Raw genomic sequence first — 20,147 nt, forward strand, 5'->3', positions numbered from 1 at the left:
TTTCCTGTGTTCAAGGCCACTGAGTGAAGTCTGCCTAAATTATAGTTAAATGAATGTGTTATACTAATGCAAACAATTATATGGTGTGTGCGAGAACGGTACCTTTTCCCCTTCAACGACTATCTTTGGCCAAAAGCATAGCGGTCCGAAGCAGCATGATTTAGAATTCCCCTAAAAAGTGATGGGAAAACAATTTAAAAAACGCAAATTTTTAACATATTATAAATATTCCTGTCTGGAATACTCGGTCAAAAGGGACACAGCGTCTACTTCTCCACTAGGTGAGACGGAAAAACGTATATGCTTGTAGAATATCCCAAAAATGATTTTGGCCAATGTATCCATCATCGTCTTATCGTGAGGTTTGTATCGCAAAATGTCCCACCGCCAGTACACACAGGGTTTGAACCAACTCAGTATAGTCAATTCAAACGGGATGCATTTCAGCCAATTTATTGAGGGGGTAAAAAAAAACAAAAAAAACAGGTACAACGTGTGCAGGGCAATAGGGAACCAAAAATCACACCAGACACTCTGGTGGTACCTCCAAAATGAGACAAATGACATTTAAAACAAAATATAACCCTTTAACTTTGGTCTTCTGATACTCGTACAGCGCAAAGCATGACGGGAGCAGCACCACACGTTTTCCCTAGCTATTTAAAGCACAGTTGAAACTGATTATCTATATAAATGTACGCACCCTCTGGAAAAGGGGGCTGAAATTGTGACTTTTTGATGAGGTAACGCTCAATCCAATTAACCTGAGGTACACATACAAATAACACACGGAAGCAGCAACAGATAAAAACATGAGTACTTCCAGTCCCGCATCAAACGGTGTTCCCTCCCTCCACTTAGAAAAACAAAGCAACAGATTTGTAAAGTATACATAACATCAATAGTAGCAGCAAACGCGTGTATCACAATTTAAGACTAAAGGGAGGAGAAAAAAAAAAAAAGAAAAAAAAAAAAAGCTTTTTCTGTAGCAGCAAAGAGAAATGACATCCAAACCAACCAAAACTGTGCACATTTCTCAAATGGGCAGGTAGTGAGGGGGCACTTGTATGGTTTTTAGTCTTTCTTTGAACACTGAAGCCCCACCGCAAAGACCCGTGATGGCAATTTAACAAAGGTTGAATAAAAACCGTAAGTTCTACAAAAACAAAGGTTGGGCTGCGACAATTCAAGTACAATTAAAAGTATGCATGACTGTCCTTTTTCTTGTTCGTCAAAGAATCACCAGCTTATTACCCCGTGTGGGAATCCGGCCCCCCACCCCAAAATAATTTATTACAAACTAAAAATAAAAATAAAATAAAAATGACCCTCCTAACCAAAACAACCAATTTCCACTCTCCGGTATTCTTATCCTTTTTCCAAAGTGCATTAATATTGTTCCTGTCACGGCCTTAACTATTTCAACTACATGCCATCACCACCTCGTCGTCTACTTTTCACTTTTCACTTGCATCCGTCTCCCTCAAATTGTGACATCCTCCGCCTTTCCGAACAACGACCTCGCCGCTTCCTGTTAGATCGGGCCCAGCCGACCTATCGAACAACGCCGCTTAAACCGCGAATAGCTTTTTAAATGCTAACAAGTATCTAAATATCGGCTAAGTATACTTTTTTTGCCGCTGTCAAAAGTATAACATTTTTCTTCAAGTATGAAAATATATTCAGGCTTCCGCTCGGCAAAGGGTGCGAAACCTAAGGCACTATCAAGTTTCAAGATCCTTAAATACATCGTTTGATAACAGGCGGCAAAACAACAACATAACTTGATTGTCAACACGGTTGCCGGACGCGGGTTAGCCAATGTTCACAAGTTAACATCCCGCACATCCGTGGGGGTGTTGGACTGATCCTGTTGTTGCTCTCGCGTCTTGCTGCCGGCGTCGTCGTCGGACGCTCGTGAGCACTGCTTGAGGCTGGCGGCCAAGATGCGCTCGATCTGCTCCTGGCACTCGCGCAAACATTCCTGCAAAAGAAACCTCCAGTCATTGTTTTCGGTAATTAGTCAAAGAGTACTTTTTTTTTTTTTTTTTTTTTAATCCTGACGATCAAGAGCTAAAAACTTATCTTGAGAGACATACAGTGTGTTTGTTACATATAGAAAAACTAAGATACGAGGTATCAGGCAACCCTCAAAAGAATTTAGAGCTGAAACGAATACTCGAGCAACTCGAGCAACACGAGTTTAAAAACTGATCCGAGTAATTTGACTCACCTCGAGTAATCGTTTATTTTGACAGCTCTAAGCATCACGTTTTGCTCGGACTACTTTTAATGCGGGACAACGCGCTGATGTCACGTGCGTAGAGGAAGAAGCAAAAAAAAAAAAAACTTACTCCAGCCGACAGCCGCTACAAACGACGCCGACGTTGCTAAATACTAGCCCGCACGATGCTACGTTGGTGGCAGGTAGCGTCTGATGAGTCTCAGAGAGATCACATGTATGTTGAACTAGATGCGAAATGACAGACTCGGCCGCGGCTGGGCAGCGTTAGTAAACAACCGCCATCTTAAAGCAGTAGAGCGCTTAGCGCTAATAAATAAGATTAACGTTACTGTTACTAGCTCACGTAACGTTAGCCCTGCGGAGGGCTAGGTTTCTATTAATTATGACCACTTTCGATGCGTGGCTAACGTGTCTTACATACAGGCTTTAACATAACAGCGCTGTGGAGTGATGCGGGTGTAAAATAAAAACTCAATCATGCTAACTATCAATTTTAGCTCAGTAGTCATTGTTGGATAAAACACCAAGTAGCACTAGTCCCTAATGTGCTTCAATACAGCCTGTATCATACATTTATTTTGAACACTGCAAAAACTCAAAATCCTATCAGGACTTACAGTTTAAAACTTAAAACTTAACTCGAACTTAAAAATGGCTTGACACAAATAGAAATTCAATTGAAACACGTGGGGAAAAAATCCTAACTTTTAAGTGATGTGTGTTATCAAGCCTGAAGGCATTTTTAGGTGTATATATAATTTTTTTTTTAATAAGATCTAAAGGTTTTTTGAGTGAAAGCAGTGAATTAGTCTTTTTTATTCTAGTGACATCTGAGATGCAATTGTTGGCTGTTTTCAACAATATACATCGAAAATAAAGACATTGACTGAAAACGGTTCAAGATTAGATGAAATGTCTTGTTTTCTCATGTATATTTATAATTGCTCTTCACCTAAAATTATATTTGTTTTATCCGATTACTCGATTAATCGATAGAATTTTCAGTCGATTACTCGATTACTAAAACATTCGATAGCTGCAGCCCTAGTTCAGTTAACTCTGGGAGCTGCGAGTACCAGCCACACTGTATGTTTTCGTTTCGTATCCTGACATTTCTTTCATAACAAGAGGCAACATTTTCCCGTTGATGCGTGTCTTAACCTGAAAAGTCTGTATGTGGAGACATTCGTAAGTAGAGGTGCTACTGTAATATTATTTGTGATTTAAAAAATATACACATTTTTGCAGATTTTGTTCGTCGCATACTTAGTTTTCCTACAACTACATCTGGTAAGAATAGTCGTAGCATGTGTCATCACTTTGGGTTTTTTAGTCTGGTTGCAGTCGATTACTCGATTACTAAAATATTCGATAGCTGCAGCCCTACTTGAATTTATAGTAGACCCCTACTCCTTTCCTCCTGTCATCATTTGATGTATACGTGGACTTTGGTTAAAACAAAAAAGAAAAGAAAATGTGATCAGTACTTCAAGGTGTTTGTGTTTTTGTGTGTATGTATTGCAATATGTATAGCACGTATTTTTGGGGAAATGTACTCGTGTAGAGTATACAGTTGTATAGCTTGACATACTTTCTTCATGCGGTGAATTTTTTTTTTTTTTTTGGTTGTTTTATATTTATGTATGTGTGTATCTCGTCTCCTGTATGTCAAGGTGACAGACTGACAGTAGAAAATGCCAAGCAGTCATTTTTGCACAAGGATTCCCTACCAAGTATTGAGTGCATAGCTGATATGATTATGAAGGTAGACTTTTTTTGTATTAAAAATCAGTTTTTTGTATTGGTCGGATGAAATATGCAATTTTTTTGAGATGGGGATTTTTGGTTTTTCTCAGACTATTTTGCCAAAAGAATAAAAGGCTTGAATTACTTCAGTTGTGTGTCATGAATCTAAAATATATGAAAGTCTAATGTTTATCAGTACATTACAGAAAACAAGGAGACGTACAACCATTCGCGCACACACTCATACCTACGGTCAATTTAGAGTGTTCAATCAGCCTACCATGCATGTCTTTGGGATGTGGGAGGAAACCGGAGTTCCCGGAGAAAATTGAGAGAAAAATCATGTTATTTTGCCTCATTCAAATCTTAATATCTGAACATTTAAATACGTAAACTAAAGTGCAATCACATTCATAAATGAATGGCTTCTGGTTTTTGAAATGTAAATAAACCAATCTATTGTGATAAAACAACAAAATTGGACTGACTGCATTAACCATCAAAGTGAAGTCTAACTGTAACTGTAGTCTTGAAACAAATCTGAATAAGGAAAAACATTGCAATAAAATAATGCAAACTGGTTAACTGAGATCTGTCATGACGGAACATCGCTTCAATGATATCTGGCGCCATCTAGCGTCGTGAATGGGTATAATGTCTAGACCGCGAATATAAAACGACCCCCTCTTTCTCAATCTTATTTCAATGCAAAAACACAATATTATATTCGGGCCAATACGTTACTCATCATTGATTAGCAACAGCATAATAATGTTATTAAAAAGAGTTCAGTGATTAACCAAAACCCTTGTACTTTAAAAGTGTTGAAATGACATAGAATACACACATTACTTGTATTTTTAGTATTAAACATATTGTTTGGCTCTCACGGAATTACATTTTTTAAAAATGTGGTGTTCATGGCTCTGTCAGCCAAAAAAGTTACCGACCCCTGGACTAGAACTTGAATTTTACAAAAATATTTTGAGAAACAACAAAATGTAATTCGAATATTTTTTTCTAATGGAATACTCGAGTTGATCGATTAATCGTTGCCGCACTAGACTAAAATATGACTACGACTAGTAAGTATTTTCGTCTGTATGACAGAAAGAGGGCTGCCAAAAACACTGCCTCCAGTTAGATACAAACGGCCAATGATTATTAGATTTAAAACCTTTCTAAATAATTATTGGACGTGTATGGCACTGAAAGTTGATTTTCGCATTTTATTCATTTATCTATTCAATTGAAAGAAAACATTCGTAAGTAGACATCATTACCATTAAAATGATTAAATTTAAGTGATTTAAAATCTCCCATCCTACTTGGAAACAATGCTGCCCTCTGGTGGCCAAAATACACACGGCTATACAAACAGCACACCAACCATTTGACCGCAATTTTCTTGCCGTTCTATGAAGTTTCGTTGAGAAGCTATAAACATTTGCGGCGTGTGCAGCAGACATGGGAGGTCGGTCGGCGGCTGGCAAACAAAAGTGGAAAAGCGGGGGCCGGCATTCCTTTGAAACGCCTAACTGGAACCCGATGCTAACGCATGGACTGCTTTCTATGGTTGTCATTTCAAGTACTTTCAACTGCACAATCAAGCTTTTTACAGAAAGATATAAGGGGGAAAAAAACACTTGAAAAAGACATTTCCCTCCACCAGGAGGGGCAAAGCGCTCCAGCAGGATTGCAGAAATTGCATGTGCGCAACCACAAGAATGCGGGCTGCCGGGGCTCCTTATAGCAGCGGCGGATAAACAACCAGGATGCCGCGACTCACCACTTCTGCGTTGGTCATGGCGGCAAGCATTTGTGTCAGCTCATCTCTGGTCAGCCTCCGGTCTTCATTTTCGAGCTGCAGGCCGCAGATGGCGGCCCCCATACTGCCGCTGGCTATCATGGAGGGAGGGTTCATGGCAAGACGGTCATCTGATCAAAGAAAAAACACGTCAAAATCACCGCTGCTTAACACGTTACGTTCAATTTAATTGGACGTCTATTGCTATCAGTGGCAGCTAATGAATCGATTCATTTTCTCCCTCTGTATCTGCTGTAGTTCGCTAACCAAGACGACATGCGCAGACACACTGGCGACCTTCTTTCCAATCACAGTAGCCTCACCCGGTTGTATCCAGAACCTGAGAAATGCGGGATGACACTAACACTGTGTTACAAAATCAGGGGATTACCCCAGGCCAAAAGTAACAGCTGTGATAAAGACGTTTTTGTGCTTTTACTGCACTTAAGTTACCTCTTCAACTTGCTGTCAGCTATTGATTTAGCAAAGGCCACACAAATAAACATCTCAGAGGCAGATATGAAAATATTACCAGTAGAGCTGGGAATCTTTGGGCACCTAACGATTCGATTACGATTCAGAGGCTCCGATTCGATTATAAAACGATTATTAATGCACCTCCCTCCTTTTTTTTTTTCTTAAATAAAATGTTTTGTACATTAGTTCCAAAATTGTTCAAAAATCCTCTCAGGCTAAACCAAACTACAATTTCAGTATCAAGTTAGCATATAACAGTAAACAAATATACAAAAATAACAGTAGACAAAATACTCCAGTCCCCATTCTGTATCAGCAGCTTTAAACTAAATTCAAGTATTTCAATGTTGTGAATCAACTGTTACAGTTGTTAAAATTCCTCCCTTTATTCCATAATTTCCCTTCTGTCTACTTTTGTCAAAGTTTTAAAACTGTCATCATTTCAAGATAGATTCAAGACAAGATTCTGCCGATTTAGGAGTATTTTTTGATAAATAGTTAATTAGGTTCGCTACAACAGAGCGTTCTAGAGAAGTCAATGCTTTAGTACTGCTTTAAGATGGCAGCTGTTTACTAACGCCGGAAAGTCTGTCCTTCCTATCTCGGTTCAATAATACATGTTCTAACACCGCTGTCGTCTGTCATTTTGCATCTAGTTCTACATATATACATATACACGTATATATATATGTATACATATACACGTATATATATATGTATACATATACACACACATATATATGTATACATATACACACACATATATATGTATACATATACACACACATATATATGTATACATATACACACACATATATGTATACATATACACACACATATATGTATACATATACACACACATATATATGTATACATATACACACACATATATACGTATACATATACACACACATATATGTATACATATACACACACATATATGTATACATATACACACACATATATGTATACATATACACACACATATATATGTATACATATACACACACATATATATGTATACATATACACACACACACATATATATATATATACATATACATATATAAATACACATATATTAGGGCTGTCAAACCATAAAAATTTTAAAAACGAGTTAATTACAGCTTAAAAATTAATTAATCGTACTTAATCGCAATTCAAACCATCTATAAAATATGCCATATTTTTCTGTAAATTATTGTTGGAATGGAAAGATAAGACACAAAATGGATATATACATATTCAATATGCGGTACATAAGGACTGTATTTGTTTATTATAACAATAAATCAACAAGATGGCATTAACATTATTAACATTCTGTTAAAGCGATCCATGGATAGAAAGACTTGTAGTTCTTAAAAGATAAATGTTAGTACAAGTTATAGACATTTTATATTAAAACCCCTCTTAATGTGTTCGTTTTAATAAAATTTGTAAAATTTTCAATCAAAAAATAAACTAGTAGCCCACCATTGTTGTCAATAATTACACAATGCTCATGGGTGCTGAAGCCTATAAAATCAGTCGCACCCAAGCGCCAGCAGAGGGCAGCAAAACTCCACAAAACACAATTAACAAGTGGGCATTTCACTGTACTGTCCTTTAAATCTGTCTGAGCGGGGCATGTGCGTTAATTGCATCAAATATTTTAACGTGAATAATTTTAAAAATTAATTACCGCCCTAATATATGTATATCTACTGTAGCCATATGTTTGTAGCAACTAGCTACTGGGCGTTGTTTGTAGCGGCTGTCGGCCACAGTCAGGTATGATTGTTTTTTTATCTAGCGGCATGAGTTGAACATGATATTTACTCTCGGTCCATTCCTCATTGCGTCCCAAAGACCGTGCTGACCGTGTTTTACTTCCGTTTTACCTGGTATAATTCAATAATCGGAATTTGGATGTTTGTGAATCGTTCTCGAATCTTCCACGGCCGAATCGCGAATAATCTAAGAATCGGAAATTTCGCACGCCTCTAATTACCAGTATAGGAGGTGCGGCTGAGTTCATATGTAATAAAGATTAGTGTTGTTAATAACTACGTTACAATATAACGCCGTTATTTTTTTCAGTAGTGAGTAATCTAATGAATTATTTTTCTCATCTTGGCAACGCCTTTACCGTTACTGAGGGTGGAAAGGCGTGCCTTACTATGCGTTATTATATCGGTTGAATGACGCGAGAAAAGTCTGAGGGAGTCGGACTCACCGAGACGACAGAGCAGAGCGGGGGTGGGGAGGAGGCAAGAAAGTTGTGACGCCGAGCAAACGCGATGCTAGGTAGCTCCAATAATACCTGTTGTACCCGATAGCCTACAAACTACTCCCACATGATACGGTAGATATGGTAGACATGGTAGATATAAGAGGCGCGCGAAATTTCCGATTCTTGGGACTATTCGCGATTCTGCCGTGGAAGATTGGTCACTCAAAACAAATGTGACAACATTCAGCAGGTAAAAATATTCTCGCAGCAAAGCTTGAGCGTCACTTCTACTACTCTGTTACTGTCAGTGTTTATAATATAGACCGATTATCGGCTCCAATACTTAGAAATTTGAATCCACCACTGACAACGATAGAGATCCAATCAGTTTGAACTGGCAACGATTGCACGTCTACAGGTGATTAAACGTCTACGGTATAATCATTTTGATTCCACAAAATCAAACAGACAGGAAATGAGCCCTACGGGGCCAGGTTGCGCTTCCCAGGATAAAGTTTATTTTGGACTCAAATCCAGAGGGAAGATCACAGGATCGTCACAATGACTTTTTGTAAACCTGAAGGCATCCCCGTCATCACGTTACACAAACACGGATAACTGTGCAATAGATTGGAACCACGGTGATTTCCAGGCCTGCGTGTGGGATCCAACCACTTGTAAGTGGGTCACATGCGTCAGTCATGACTCACGGTGGGAGAATGTCAGGCGCGTGTGCGTGGGAAAGGGGTGGGGGTTAAAAAAGAAAAAAGAAATAAAACACCATTACCTGTGACGCACAGGTCGATGAAGATCTGCGTGTGCTTGCGGACCATCGGCACCTTGTCTTCAGGGAGCGGCAGCCGGCGCACAAAGAGCTCCACGAAGTCGTTGGGGGTGACGGCGCCCAAGTTCCACTTCAATTTGCCCAAAACTACCAATTCCCAGTTCTGAAACGGACGGCAAAAACTTAGATTAGACCCGGGTTTTTAAAGATTTGTGAGCTCATTGGCTGCTATTGACAGGGCTAGACGTTTAGCCTCGTCAATAGCTAGAAATGAGCTAAATAGTTTGAGATTTTATCCTCTATTGTTATAATGCACTGTTGGTTTGGTTTTCTTCCTACATAGCCTACGTACGTGATCGTTACTGTTTTATAGCAGTGCTCGGCAATTACCGTAATTTCCCGAATATAACGCGCACTTTTTTTCCCCAAAATCAACTTGTAAACTCATGGTGCGCATTATAAACGGGTACATGGATGGAGACAGAAATATATATGTATTACATATATATATAAACCGATTTTTTTTCATTGACACGGCAACGTTGTGTTGAAGAAACGTATGCGGCGACCCGTTGCCGACCATTACGGTACGTGACGTCACCATTTTGTTTCGGTAATACTTCACACTAATCGGCCGAATGATTTCGTCTGTGTTAAATTCTGCTTTTTTCACTCATCATAAAGCACAGAATTTAGTTTCTTGAACTCATTTGAGTCGACGTTTATTGCAGCTCCACAATTCGGAGCATAACAAATGTAAGGACACACACTTCCTGTGTCCGTCAACTATATCGGTCCCTCGGGAAACTCAAACCCAAATAACAATAGTTCAGTAGTTTTACCGTATCAATCCATGGAAGAAACATTTATTCATCATGAGGAAACGAGCAAGTTATACAGCAGCCTTTAAAAGAAAAGTCACATCCGTTTTGTTTTCTCCTAGATTCTGGTAAGTTGGAGAAGTTGTCAAATCATATTATTACCGTAAATATTGTCAGTTTACGGTAATGTTTTGAACTACCAATGTGCTATGCTTGTGCTGTGTTTCACCAGTCAGTAAAATGACATCTCTGTATCTGTACACGAGCTCTGTTTTCTTGTATTCTTCTATTTATTGGTGCTAAAATTAGGGTGCGCGTTATAAACGGGTACAATAATTTTCCCCAAATTTTACAAGTAAATTTGGGGTGCGCATTATACACGGGTGCGCCTTATATTCGGGAAATTACGGTAGTGTATTTGAGAAAATTAGCGACAAGAACCATCATTGCTTTTCATCCAGCTTAAAATGCTACGAAAAACATGACATTGAGAATATTTTCCACCATTCTTCATCATAGTTGTGATCATAGTTTTTTATTCTTTTTTTTTTTTTTTTTTTTTTTTAATCAGATTGCAACCAGACCAAAAACCCAGAAGTGATGACACATGCTACCTAATGGAAGTAGCATTGCTATCATGATACGACTATTCTTACCAAATGTAGTTGTAGGAAAACTAAGTATGCGACAAACAAAATCTGCAAAAATGTGTATATTTTTTAAATCACAAATAATATTACAGAAGCACCTCTACTTACGAATGTTTCTACATACAGAATTTGCAGGTTAAGACACGCATCAACGAGAAAATGTTGCCTCTTGTTATGAAAGAAATGTCGGGATACGAAACAAAAACACAGTGTGGCTGGTACTCGCAGCTCCCAGAGTTAACTGAACTAGGGCTGCAGCTATCGAAAATTTTAGTAATCAAGTAATCGACTAAAAATTATATTGATTAATCGAGTAATCGGATAAAACATACTTTTAGGTGAAGAGCAATGATAAATATACATGAGAAAACAAGACATTTCATGTAATATTAAACCTTTTTCAGTCAATCAATGTCTTTATTTTCGATGTATACTGTTGAAAACAGCCAACAATTGCATCTAAGATGTAACTAGAATAAAAAATGAGACTAATTCACTGCTTTCACTCAAAAAACTTTTAGATCTTAAAAAAAATATATATATATTATATATATATATCAGTGCTGCAACGATTAATCAATTAATTTGAGTATTCGATTAGAAAAAAATATTCGAATTAAATTTTGTTGCTTCAAGTATTCGTTTAATTAAAATGGTGTTGTAATGGTTTATTTTGAAAGTGTTTGCATTTAGTTTTATTGATTAGGGTGGATACACTGCCCTCTGGTCTGCCTCTTTTCACATGGCCGAATCCAACTGCTCCTTGTTAAGACCAATGTAAGCCAAGTTTTTGTTTGAGTTAGTTTTTTAGTGAATTCATAATTTAGTTTATAGGTATATTTAGTATTTTTTTGTGGGAATATGTGTCTTAACCATTTGTTAAGAGCATTGTAAAAAAAAAAGAAAACAATTTTTTTTAGCATTTTATAGCATTTAAGCTAGTGGACATTTTTTTCATGTAAGTTAGCCAATTGTTCTTTTGTTGTACATAGATCCTCATTCCAAAAAAAAATTATACTGTTTGAGGGTCAGCTCAGGTATTTTAATTTTTCATGTTCCTTATCCGATTACTCGATATTTGAACTAAGTAGTCCATCGATTAATCGACTACTAAAATATTCGATAGCTGCAGCTCGAAAATATATATATATTTCTTACCTAAAAATGCAATTACGCTTGATAACACACATCACTTAAAAATGTGGTGTTTTTCCCACGCGTTTCAATTGTATTTCTATTTGTGTCAAGCTATTTTTAACTTCTAGTTAAGTTTTAGCATGATTAAGTTTTTATTTTACACCCTCATCACTCTACAGCGCTATGTTTTCACAGAATAAATAAAGCCTGTATGTAAGACACGTTAGCCACGCATCGACAGTGGTCATAATTAATAGAAACCTAGCCCTCTGCAGGGCTAACGTTACGTGAGCGAGTGACAGTAACGTTAATCTTATTTATTAGTGCTTAGAAGTCTACTGCTTTAAGATGGCGGCTGTTTAGCTGACTGTCATTTCGCATCTAGTTCAACATACGTGTGATCTCTATGAGACGCATCAGACGCTACCTGCTACCATCGTAGCATCATGCGGGCTAGTTTTTAGCAACGTCGGCGTCGTTTGTAGCGGCTGTCGGCTGCAATAAGTTTATTGTCTTTTCTTTTTTTTTTATTGCTTCTTCCTCTAGGCACGTGACATCAGCGCGTTGTCCCGCATTAAAAGTAGTCCGAGCAAAACGTGATGCTCAGAGCTGTCAAAATTAAACGATTACTCGAGGTGAATAAAATTACTCGGATCAGTTTTTAAATTCGAGTTACTCGAGTTGCTCGAGTATTCGTTTCAGCTCTAAACTAAATGTAACATTTTTATAACTGCTCTGCTGTTGGCTATTGCCTAGCATTCAGGGCCTCTGATTGGCTAAGAGGGACATCTACTGTATGTGTATGTGTCCTCTTCATCAGCCCCTCGTGTTCCGACAGTTTAACATGAGTGTAATAACTTTTTTTTTTTAACATTATGCACAACTCTAATTTGGTGGTTATTGTGCAAAAATCTAATTGTAACATGTATTTGTTACATGTTTATGCGTTATAAAAGATTTATGTCTGGATTTTAAGGCAGGGGGGTTGGAACAGATTAGGGCATTTACATGGAAAATGCATCTCTACCTACAGAATTTTAAAGCTTAACCATTTATTGCAAAATCTATCACATTTGAGACACCTAAAATGTCATGATTTTGAGAGTAATTCAGATGGATGCAAGTCAACACATGCATCTGCAGGTTCCATGAGGAAAAAAAAAAAACAAAAAACAGGATTTAGCTAGGGTTATAGATATTAGAGCACTCGTTACACATATTCATTTTGACATTTCTTTTTACAATTTTGGAAAAAAAGGTTTCATTAGGACCTTATTTTTCAAATTTTGGGATTCTCTGATAATTGCTTCATGTTGCAGGTCTTAAAGGGTTAAGAAACTACTTCCATAACCAATTAATTTTGTAAGTAGAGATACCACTGTATTTGAGATTTCAAATGTATTTTTAAGATTTTAAACACTCGAACTGTTAAGACTCAAAAACGCGCATTTGGACAATTTGTAGTTCGAAAATCTCAAAACAATTCACGATGAAAGGAATCATTGATTAATTGGTTAATCAGTAATTGCACAGATAAAATCGGGAAAACAATTGTAACTCTTTGACTTACTTTTATACATTTAGGTATCTATTGAATCCTATCCATTTGAAGTGGGAGGGCCCTTCCCGGTTCAAATAGATTGGACGTCTAATGAAAATTCTGAATACGTTCACTTGGCCTGTGTTATCCAGGAATTTGAGCTGTAAGTGAAATTTCATGCCCAGAATGTGTCGGAAAAGTCCACGCGAGCTTTAATCTTATCCGGCGTGCCTTTCTCATTCCTCACATCCTTTGTGCATGCATGCGACGCGGCCGGGTCGGCCATTGCCTTCCTTCCTGTCATAAGCCAAGGTTGCCAACATTCACAGTCACCGCCTAGATCAGAAAGCCGGTGCGTACGCAAAGACAAGTACAGTCGCGTCAAACATTTACGTGCCAATTGTCGTTAAGAGCTTGATTACTAGCCCTGTTTTTTGTTAAGGGCTCAAATATATTCATATAAGTCAGGTGATAAGCGAGGGTGAGGTCGATAAATGGGATTTTCTGTTATTGCTGGCTAATGTTTGAATCGGAACCCTTTGATCAAAGTGTGATTTCATCACTCAAAGTGGCACAATTCCAAACCAACTTCTCCAGCAGAAGACTTCAGTGTCTCGTTCAGTTACAGTGGGGCAAATAAGTATTTAGTCAACCAGTAATTGTGCAAGTTCTTCTACTTGAAAAGATTAGAGAGGCCTGTAATTGTCAACATGGGTAAAGCTCAACCATGAGAGACAGAATGTGGGGAAAAAAAACAGAAAATCACATTGTTTGATTTTTAAAGAATTTATTAGCAAATCGTGGTGGAAAATAAACTTTTGGTATTGACCAAATACTTATCTAAATACTCTGTTGACTACCCTTTGTTGGCAATAACGGAGGCCGAATGTTTTCTGTAACTCTTCACAAGCTTTTCACACACCGTTGCTGGTATTTTGGCCCATTCCTCCATGCAGATCTCCTCTAGAGCAGTGATGTTTTGGGGTTGTCGTTGGGCAACACAGACTTTCAACTCCCTCCACAGATTTTCTATGGGGTTGAGATCTGGAGACTGGCTAGGCCACTCCAGGACCTTGAAATGCTTCTTACGAAGCCACTCCTTTGTTGCCCGGGCTGTGTGTTTGGGCTCGTTGTCATGCTTAAAGACCCAGCCACGTCTGATCTTCAATGCCCTTGCTGATGGAAGGAGATTTTCACTCAGAATCTCTTGATACATGGCCCCATTCATTATTTCCTTTACACAGATCAGTCGGCCTGGTCCCCTTGGCAGAAAAACAGCCCCAAAGCATGATGTTTCCACCCCCATGCTTCACAGTGGGTATGGTGTTCTTCGGATGCAATTCAGTAGTCTTTCTCCTCCAAACATGAGAACCTGTGTTTCTACCAAAAAGTTCTATTTTGGTTTCATCTGACCATAACACATTCTCCCAGTCCTCTTCTGGATCATCCAAATGCTCTCTAGCGGACCGCAGACGGGCCTGGACGTGTACTGGCTTCAGCAGGGGGGCACATCTGGCAGTGCAGGATTTGAGTCCCTGGTGGCGCGTTGTGTTACTGATAGTAGCCTTTGTTACTGAGGTCCCAGCTCTCTGAAGGTCATTCACTAGGTCCCTCCGTGTGTTTCTGGGATTTTTGCTCACCGTTCTTGTTATCATTTTGATGCCACAGGGTGAGATTTTGCACGAAGCCCCAGATCGAGGGAGATTATCAGTGGTCTTGTATGTCTTCCATTTTCTAATAATTGCTGCCACAGTTGATTTCTTTACACCAAGCGTTTTACCTATTGCAGATTCAGTCTTCCCAGCCTGATGCAGGTCTACAATTTTGTCTCTGGTGTCCTTCGACAGCTCTGTAATCTTGGCCAAAGTGGACTTTGGAGTGTGACTGACTGAAGTTGTGGACAGGTGTCTTTTATACCAATAAAGAGTTAAAACAGGTGCCAGGTAACAAGTGGAGCCTCGTTAGACCTCATTAGAAGAAGTAAGACCTCTTTGACAGCCAGAAATCTTGCTTGTTTGTAGGTGACCAAATATTTATTTTCCACTCTAATTTGGAAATAAATTCTTTAAAAATCAAACAATGTGATTTTTTGTTTTTTCCCCCCCACATTCTGTCTCTCATGGTTGAGCTTTACCCATGTTGACAATTACAGGCCTCACTAATTTTTTCAAGTAGGAGAACTTGCACAATTGGCAGTTGACTAAATACTTATTTGCCCCACTGTATGTATACATTAGAGTCGACACGATTATTCATCTTATCAACAAATAATTGATTACAAACTATTTTGACAATCATATTGCTTCGGGACATTGTTGACCTCAAAATTGCCCTCATCTTATTCTTTAAGGTTTTTGTTTTAGAGGATGGTAAATATACTATTGAATTAAAGCAATAAAGTTTCTTCAAAAATCTGCTTAGTTCATATATGAACTTAATAGTCAACTTATAAACATCTATACACCCATAAATGGACACTTGTCACACATACATTTGCATTTACTGCCATTGACGGCTATAGATGTCCAATCCATTTGAAATGGGAAGGTTAGCAGCAGATGAGCATTCGTTGCCAGCCTTCCCATTTCAAATGGATAGGACGTCTACCAGCGATAAACTCATTGAAACCGCGATTTTTAAGAGCCAGATGAAAGGACATCTACCGCCGTCAATGGCACTTGACAATGAGTCGATTTTCAGGGAGCACGAGTGTGAACACTAGATGGCATCGCACTCTTCTCCTCTCCAAGCAGCAGGAGAATCGGAAGCTTCCTGTGAAACCAACTGTGAGACCTTAGCACATAGACCTCGTCTTACCAGCAACTCCGTCGGCGAAATGCTGTTGTCCGTGTACATGCACAGCGTCTCGGCCGACAGCGGCCTGCTGTCCTTCACTTTCGATGCCAGGAACATGCAGACGGCCCCCAGAAGCTGCAGATGGTTCTTCTGGGTGGGCATCAGGGAAAGGAATCTGTCCAAATAATTGACCGCCAAAGGGAAGATTTGCTCTTCACTGTTTTCAGCTTCACACACCTACACAAAACACCCAAAAAAAACTTTAGTTAACAGTAATACAATTGGTGCAAAACAAGCAATATTTTAATTTGCGAAATAAAACATTTAAAAGTCAGCCTCACCCTGGTTTTTAGACTTGGTGCTGATTGTATTTAAAATACATAGAAAATCAATTGTTACTTTGCACACACGACTAAAAAAAAAGTTGTTGGTCACGCTGTGTTGGGCCCGCACGTTATTAAAAAAAAATTGTGCAATTAATAAAAGTTGATTCCTGTCGAATATTTAGATCAACTTGTCATGTAGTTCGGCCTAGTTCTTAAGAGGCAATTAGGCCGTTTTAACACTAGCGTACGTAAATATCAAGCTAGGCTACATCTTTACGAGGCTGAATTGCCTCGGTAGAGGAATTTCCGACGCTCCCACGCCTTTTGGTGACTCATCCCCCACTCAATTGTCACAAGCCCGGCAGAATAAAACACATTGCAGGCGTGTATACATCGAGCACTTATTGGTTTTTTTTTAATGAGCTAATTAGCCACGTTAGCTCTGGAGGATGAGGAGGAGCGACGAACCTCGAGCATCCAGCCCGCGACGATTCGCCTCATGTGCGGTTTAATATCCTGCTGAATCTGTTGGAAGTCACAGCAGCGCGGTAGGAAACTGTCCTCTATGGTCAGCAGGCTAGTCAAGACCCGGTCATCGTTGAGGAAGGTCGGGTCAGCACCGGCTTTCACCTCCGCTAAAGACTCCATGCAGAAGAGGTCCATGGCTCGTCGCTCTCCTGCGTGCTCGGTGACTGAAATTGGAAGATGTTAAAAGAGTCACGGCGTGCAGGAGACGCGCCCTGATGGGAGCATGAGGTGCGACTGCAACGTTTTTCAGTCTTTGCTCTGCGTCTCGCCTCGTCCTCTGCCGCTGCTGCTTCTTCTGAAGACTTTGCGCCTGTCAAACGCGCGTTAACGGGGAAAGGGAGAGGTTTCCGCTCAATGCTTTCAAAATAAGAGCGAAATAACTTTCGCTTTGAGGGGAGTCGATAAAAGCTGCGAAAATTAAAGGAAAAAAAGCCACGAGACAAAATTAATTCACCCTTTCACGCACGATTTTTTAACTCATTGGCCGCCATTGACCGCTGTAGACGTCCAACCTATTTTGACTTGGTAAAAAAAAAAAAAGTTTTGCGACTTCACCATTCAGTAGGACGAGAAAGTATAATTGCATTAACTGCATTTCATTATGCTATAGTTAAAAAATAAATACATAAATAAAATACTAGTCACATTCTATTACTAAATTATAACAAATAGAAATACAATTTTCCCCCCGGAATGGAGTTCAGCAGCACTTTTAATTTTCGTCTGGGTCTTTTGGAAGACACCGGATTGGCCCGAATGTAAGACGGCCCTGATTATAAGACGACCCCTCTCTCTTTTTCAAGACTCAAATTTGAAAAAAGACTTTTTGAATACCAAATTAATTTTTATACAGAAAATAATTACAGTACATCTGAGACAAATGATTATAACAATATATTTGAGAGAAAAAGCATGTTATTTTGCCTCATTCAAATCTTAAAATCTGAACATTTGAATACGTAAACTAAAGTGCAATCATATTCGTAAATGAATGGCTTCTGGTTTTTGAAATCTAAATAAACCAATCTACTGTGATAAAACAACAAAATTGCAATGACTGCATTAACCATCAAAGTGAAGTCTAACTGTAACTGTAGTCTTGAAACAAATCTGAATAAGGAAAAACATTGCAATAAAATAATGCAAACTGGTTAACTGAGATCTGTCATCTAGCATCGTGAATGGGTGTAATGTCTAGACCGCGAATACAAGACGACTCCCTCCTTTTCAATCTTATTTCAATGCAAAAAACACCGTCTTATATTCGGGCCAATTGGGTAATACTCTCAAAATATGTTCGTCTTCATCTAGTTTTTGTTGACGTTTACTAAATATGTCTTTGTAAAATTACCAAATTTGACTCCAAAAACAAAAGGTTTCCAACCATTTCGAAACAACATTGACAGACAAGAACATGTTGTAGCATCTACAAGGTCAACTTTGTGCTAATACACAGCAGGAAAACAGTACATTATTTTCAACAAATTATACCCACCTGGATGCCACGAACTGTTTGGAAAAAAAAAAAAAATTGTCCGAGAGTTTAAGAGGAAGCTTGCCGTTAGCATTAGCCTAATGCTAACGGCAAGCCTAATGCTAATTACATTTAGTGTGTTATTATCACTCAGCACAGACCTGTAAAAACGAAAGCAACATTGAATATTATCTCTGGCTAAGATAAACAAAAACAAAAAAATCTTAACGTGTTTGCAAGCCTTGAGAGTGGAGAGGACACTGCACTGGTATGTGGGGGTGGGGGCGCAGCACGTCACATGAGTGACACAACCAGACACTGCTACGATGCAGGCTAACTACACATAAAATGTCACATATTGTGAACAAGTGACGGAAACTACTGCGCATTTTCGTCGCGTTCTCGTCAGACGAAAACTGGCATTAGGCTCGCTGCTTTCGTTTTCCAAAACATATTTTTAGCTCGTTATCGTCTCGTCATCATGTTCATTGAAAAATATTTTCGTTATCGTCATCAGTGACGAAAACAACACTGGAATGGAGGTACACAACAGTACCCGAGCATGTTGCTCCTTGCATTTCAATTGTCTGCATTTAGTTACAATTATTTTGGCAAATTGCAAATATAGCAAAAATATAAACATTTATTTTTTTTCAAGTGTTAAGAGTCAAGCAGCCGGACCTCCAAATTGAAATGGATTGGAGAGCTAATCATGACAAACTCATTTCTAATCACAACAAAGAACGATCAAGAAAAAACAAGCTGATGTTTGGACGTTAATCATCATCAATGGCACTGAAACAGTTATATGCAGTGTTGTCAGTGACGCGTTAGTAAGGCGTTACTGTAATCTGATTACTTTTTTCAGTAACGAGTAATCTAACGCGTTCATTTTTCTACACCAGTAATCTGATTAGTTTCCATAGTGTCTCTGCGTTACTTTTTTTTCATTGCTTCATAACGTATGTAGAATAAAAAATATTGTAGTCGTGTATGAAGAGCATTTTGAATAGAAAATGCTAAAATAAAAGGTTCCCGGTACGTGTTTCCATGACAACCTCTTAGCTATTTCCTGTTTTGGTCTCACGTCACGTGTTGTGGGACTGAGGCGGATGGACATTTGCGCCAAGTGTTTAGACGTTGCGAGAGAATGTTGACCTGTGGATATCCATGAATGAAGGTGAGTAATTTCCCTTCATTCTGGAGGGTATCAGCAAAAGGTTGGACCCCCTACATGCGCGGCCGTTTCGTAGCTTTAGCGTTGCAACGACGGGCAGTCATCGCTCCAAGTTGGCAAGCTTTGTTTACATCATATGCTTGTTGGACATTTATGCTGTGAGGTAATGTGTTCGTTTAACATCTGCGGGATGTGTTGTAAGTCCGATTGAGTGTAAAGTGCCGCCACGTTTTGTGGCCAAATTGACCGCGTGTGTGTTGAGAGGAGTACTTCCGGGTTGTGCATGCGCATCCGCGCCCGCCACCACCTTTGCAATTTTGTGCAGTCAGTTGGCATTGTTTTACATTGGCACTGAAATGCTGTTAACCATGACCCGAAATTCAGAGGTTTGGACATTAGGCTTAATCTTAGAGTTAGCGGGGTT

General features: G+C 38.9%; 1 protein-coding gene across 1 annotated transcript in view; it reads right to left on the bottom strand.

The window, feature by feature from the left end:
- Positions 1–437: 437 nt before the first annotated feature.
- Positions 438–20,147, bottom strand: part of LOC130928851 (G1/S-specific cyclin-D2-like) — a 63,276-nt gene continuing 43,566 nt past the window's right edge. The window contains exons 3-7 of the mRNA XM_057855633.1: positions 17,013–17,236; positions 16,240–16,455; positions 9,278–9,437; positions 5,781–5,929; positions 438–1,984 (exon numbers count right to left, since the gene is read on the bottom strand). Coding sequence (XP_057711616.1) covers positions 1,826–1,984; positions 5,781–5,929; positions 9,278–9,437; positions 16,240–16,455; positions 17,013–17,207 — 879 coding nt within the window. The 5' untranslated portion in view covers positions 17,208–17,236 and the 3' untranslated portion in view covers positions 438–1,825. The remainder of the gene's footprint in view (positions 1,985–5,780; positions 5,930–9,277; positions 9,438–16,239; positions 16,456–17,012; positions 17,237–20,147) is intronic.

The sequence above is a fragment of the Corythoichthys intestinalis genome, chromosome 13 (genome assembly GCF_030265065.1).
Source record: "Corythoichthys intestinalis isolate RoL2023-P3 chromosome 13, ASM3026506v1, whole genome shotgun sequence".
Lineage (NCBI taxonomy): Eukaryota > Metazoa > Chordata > Actinopteri > Syngnathiformes > Syngnathidae > Corythoichthys > Corythoichthys intestinalis.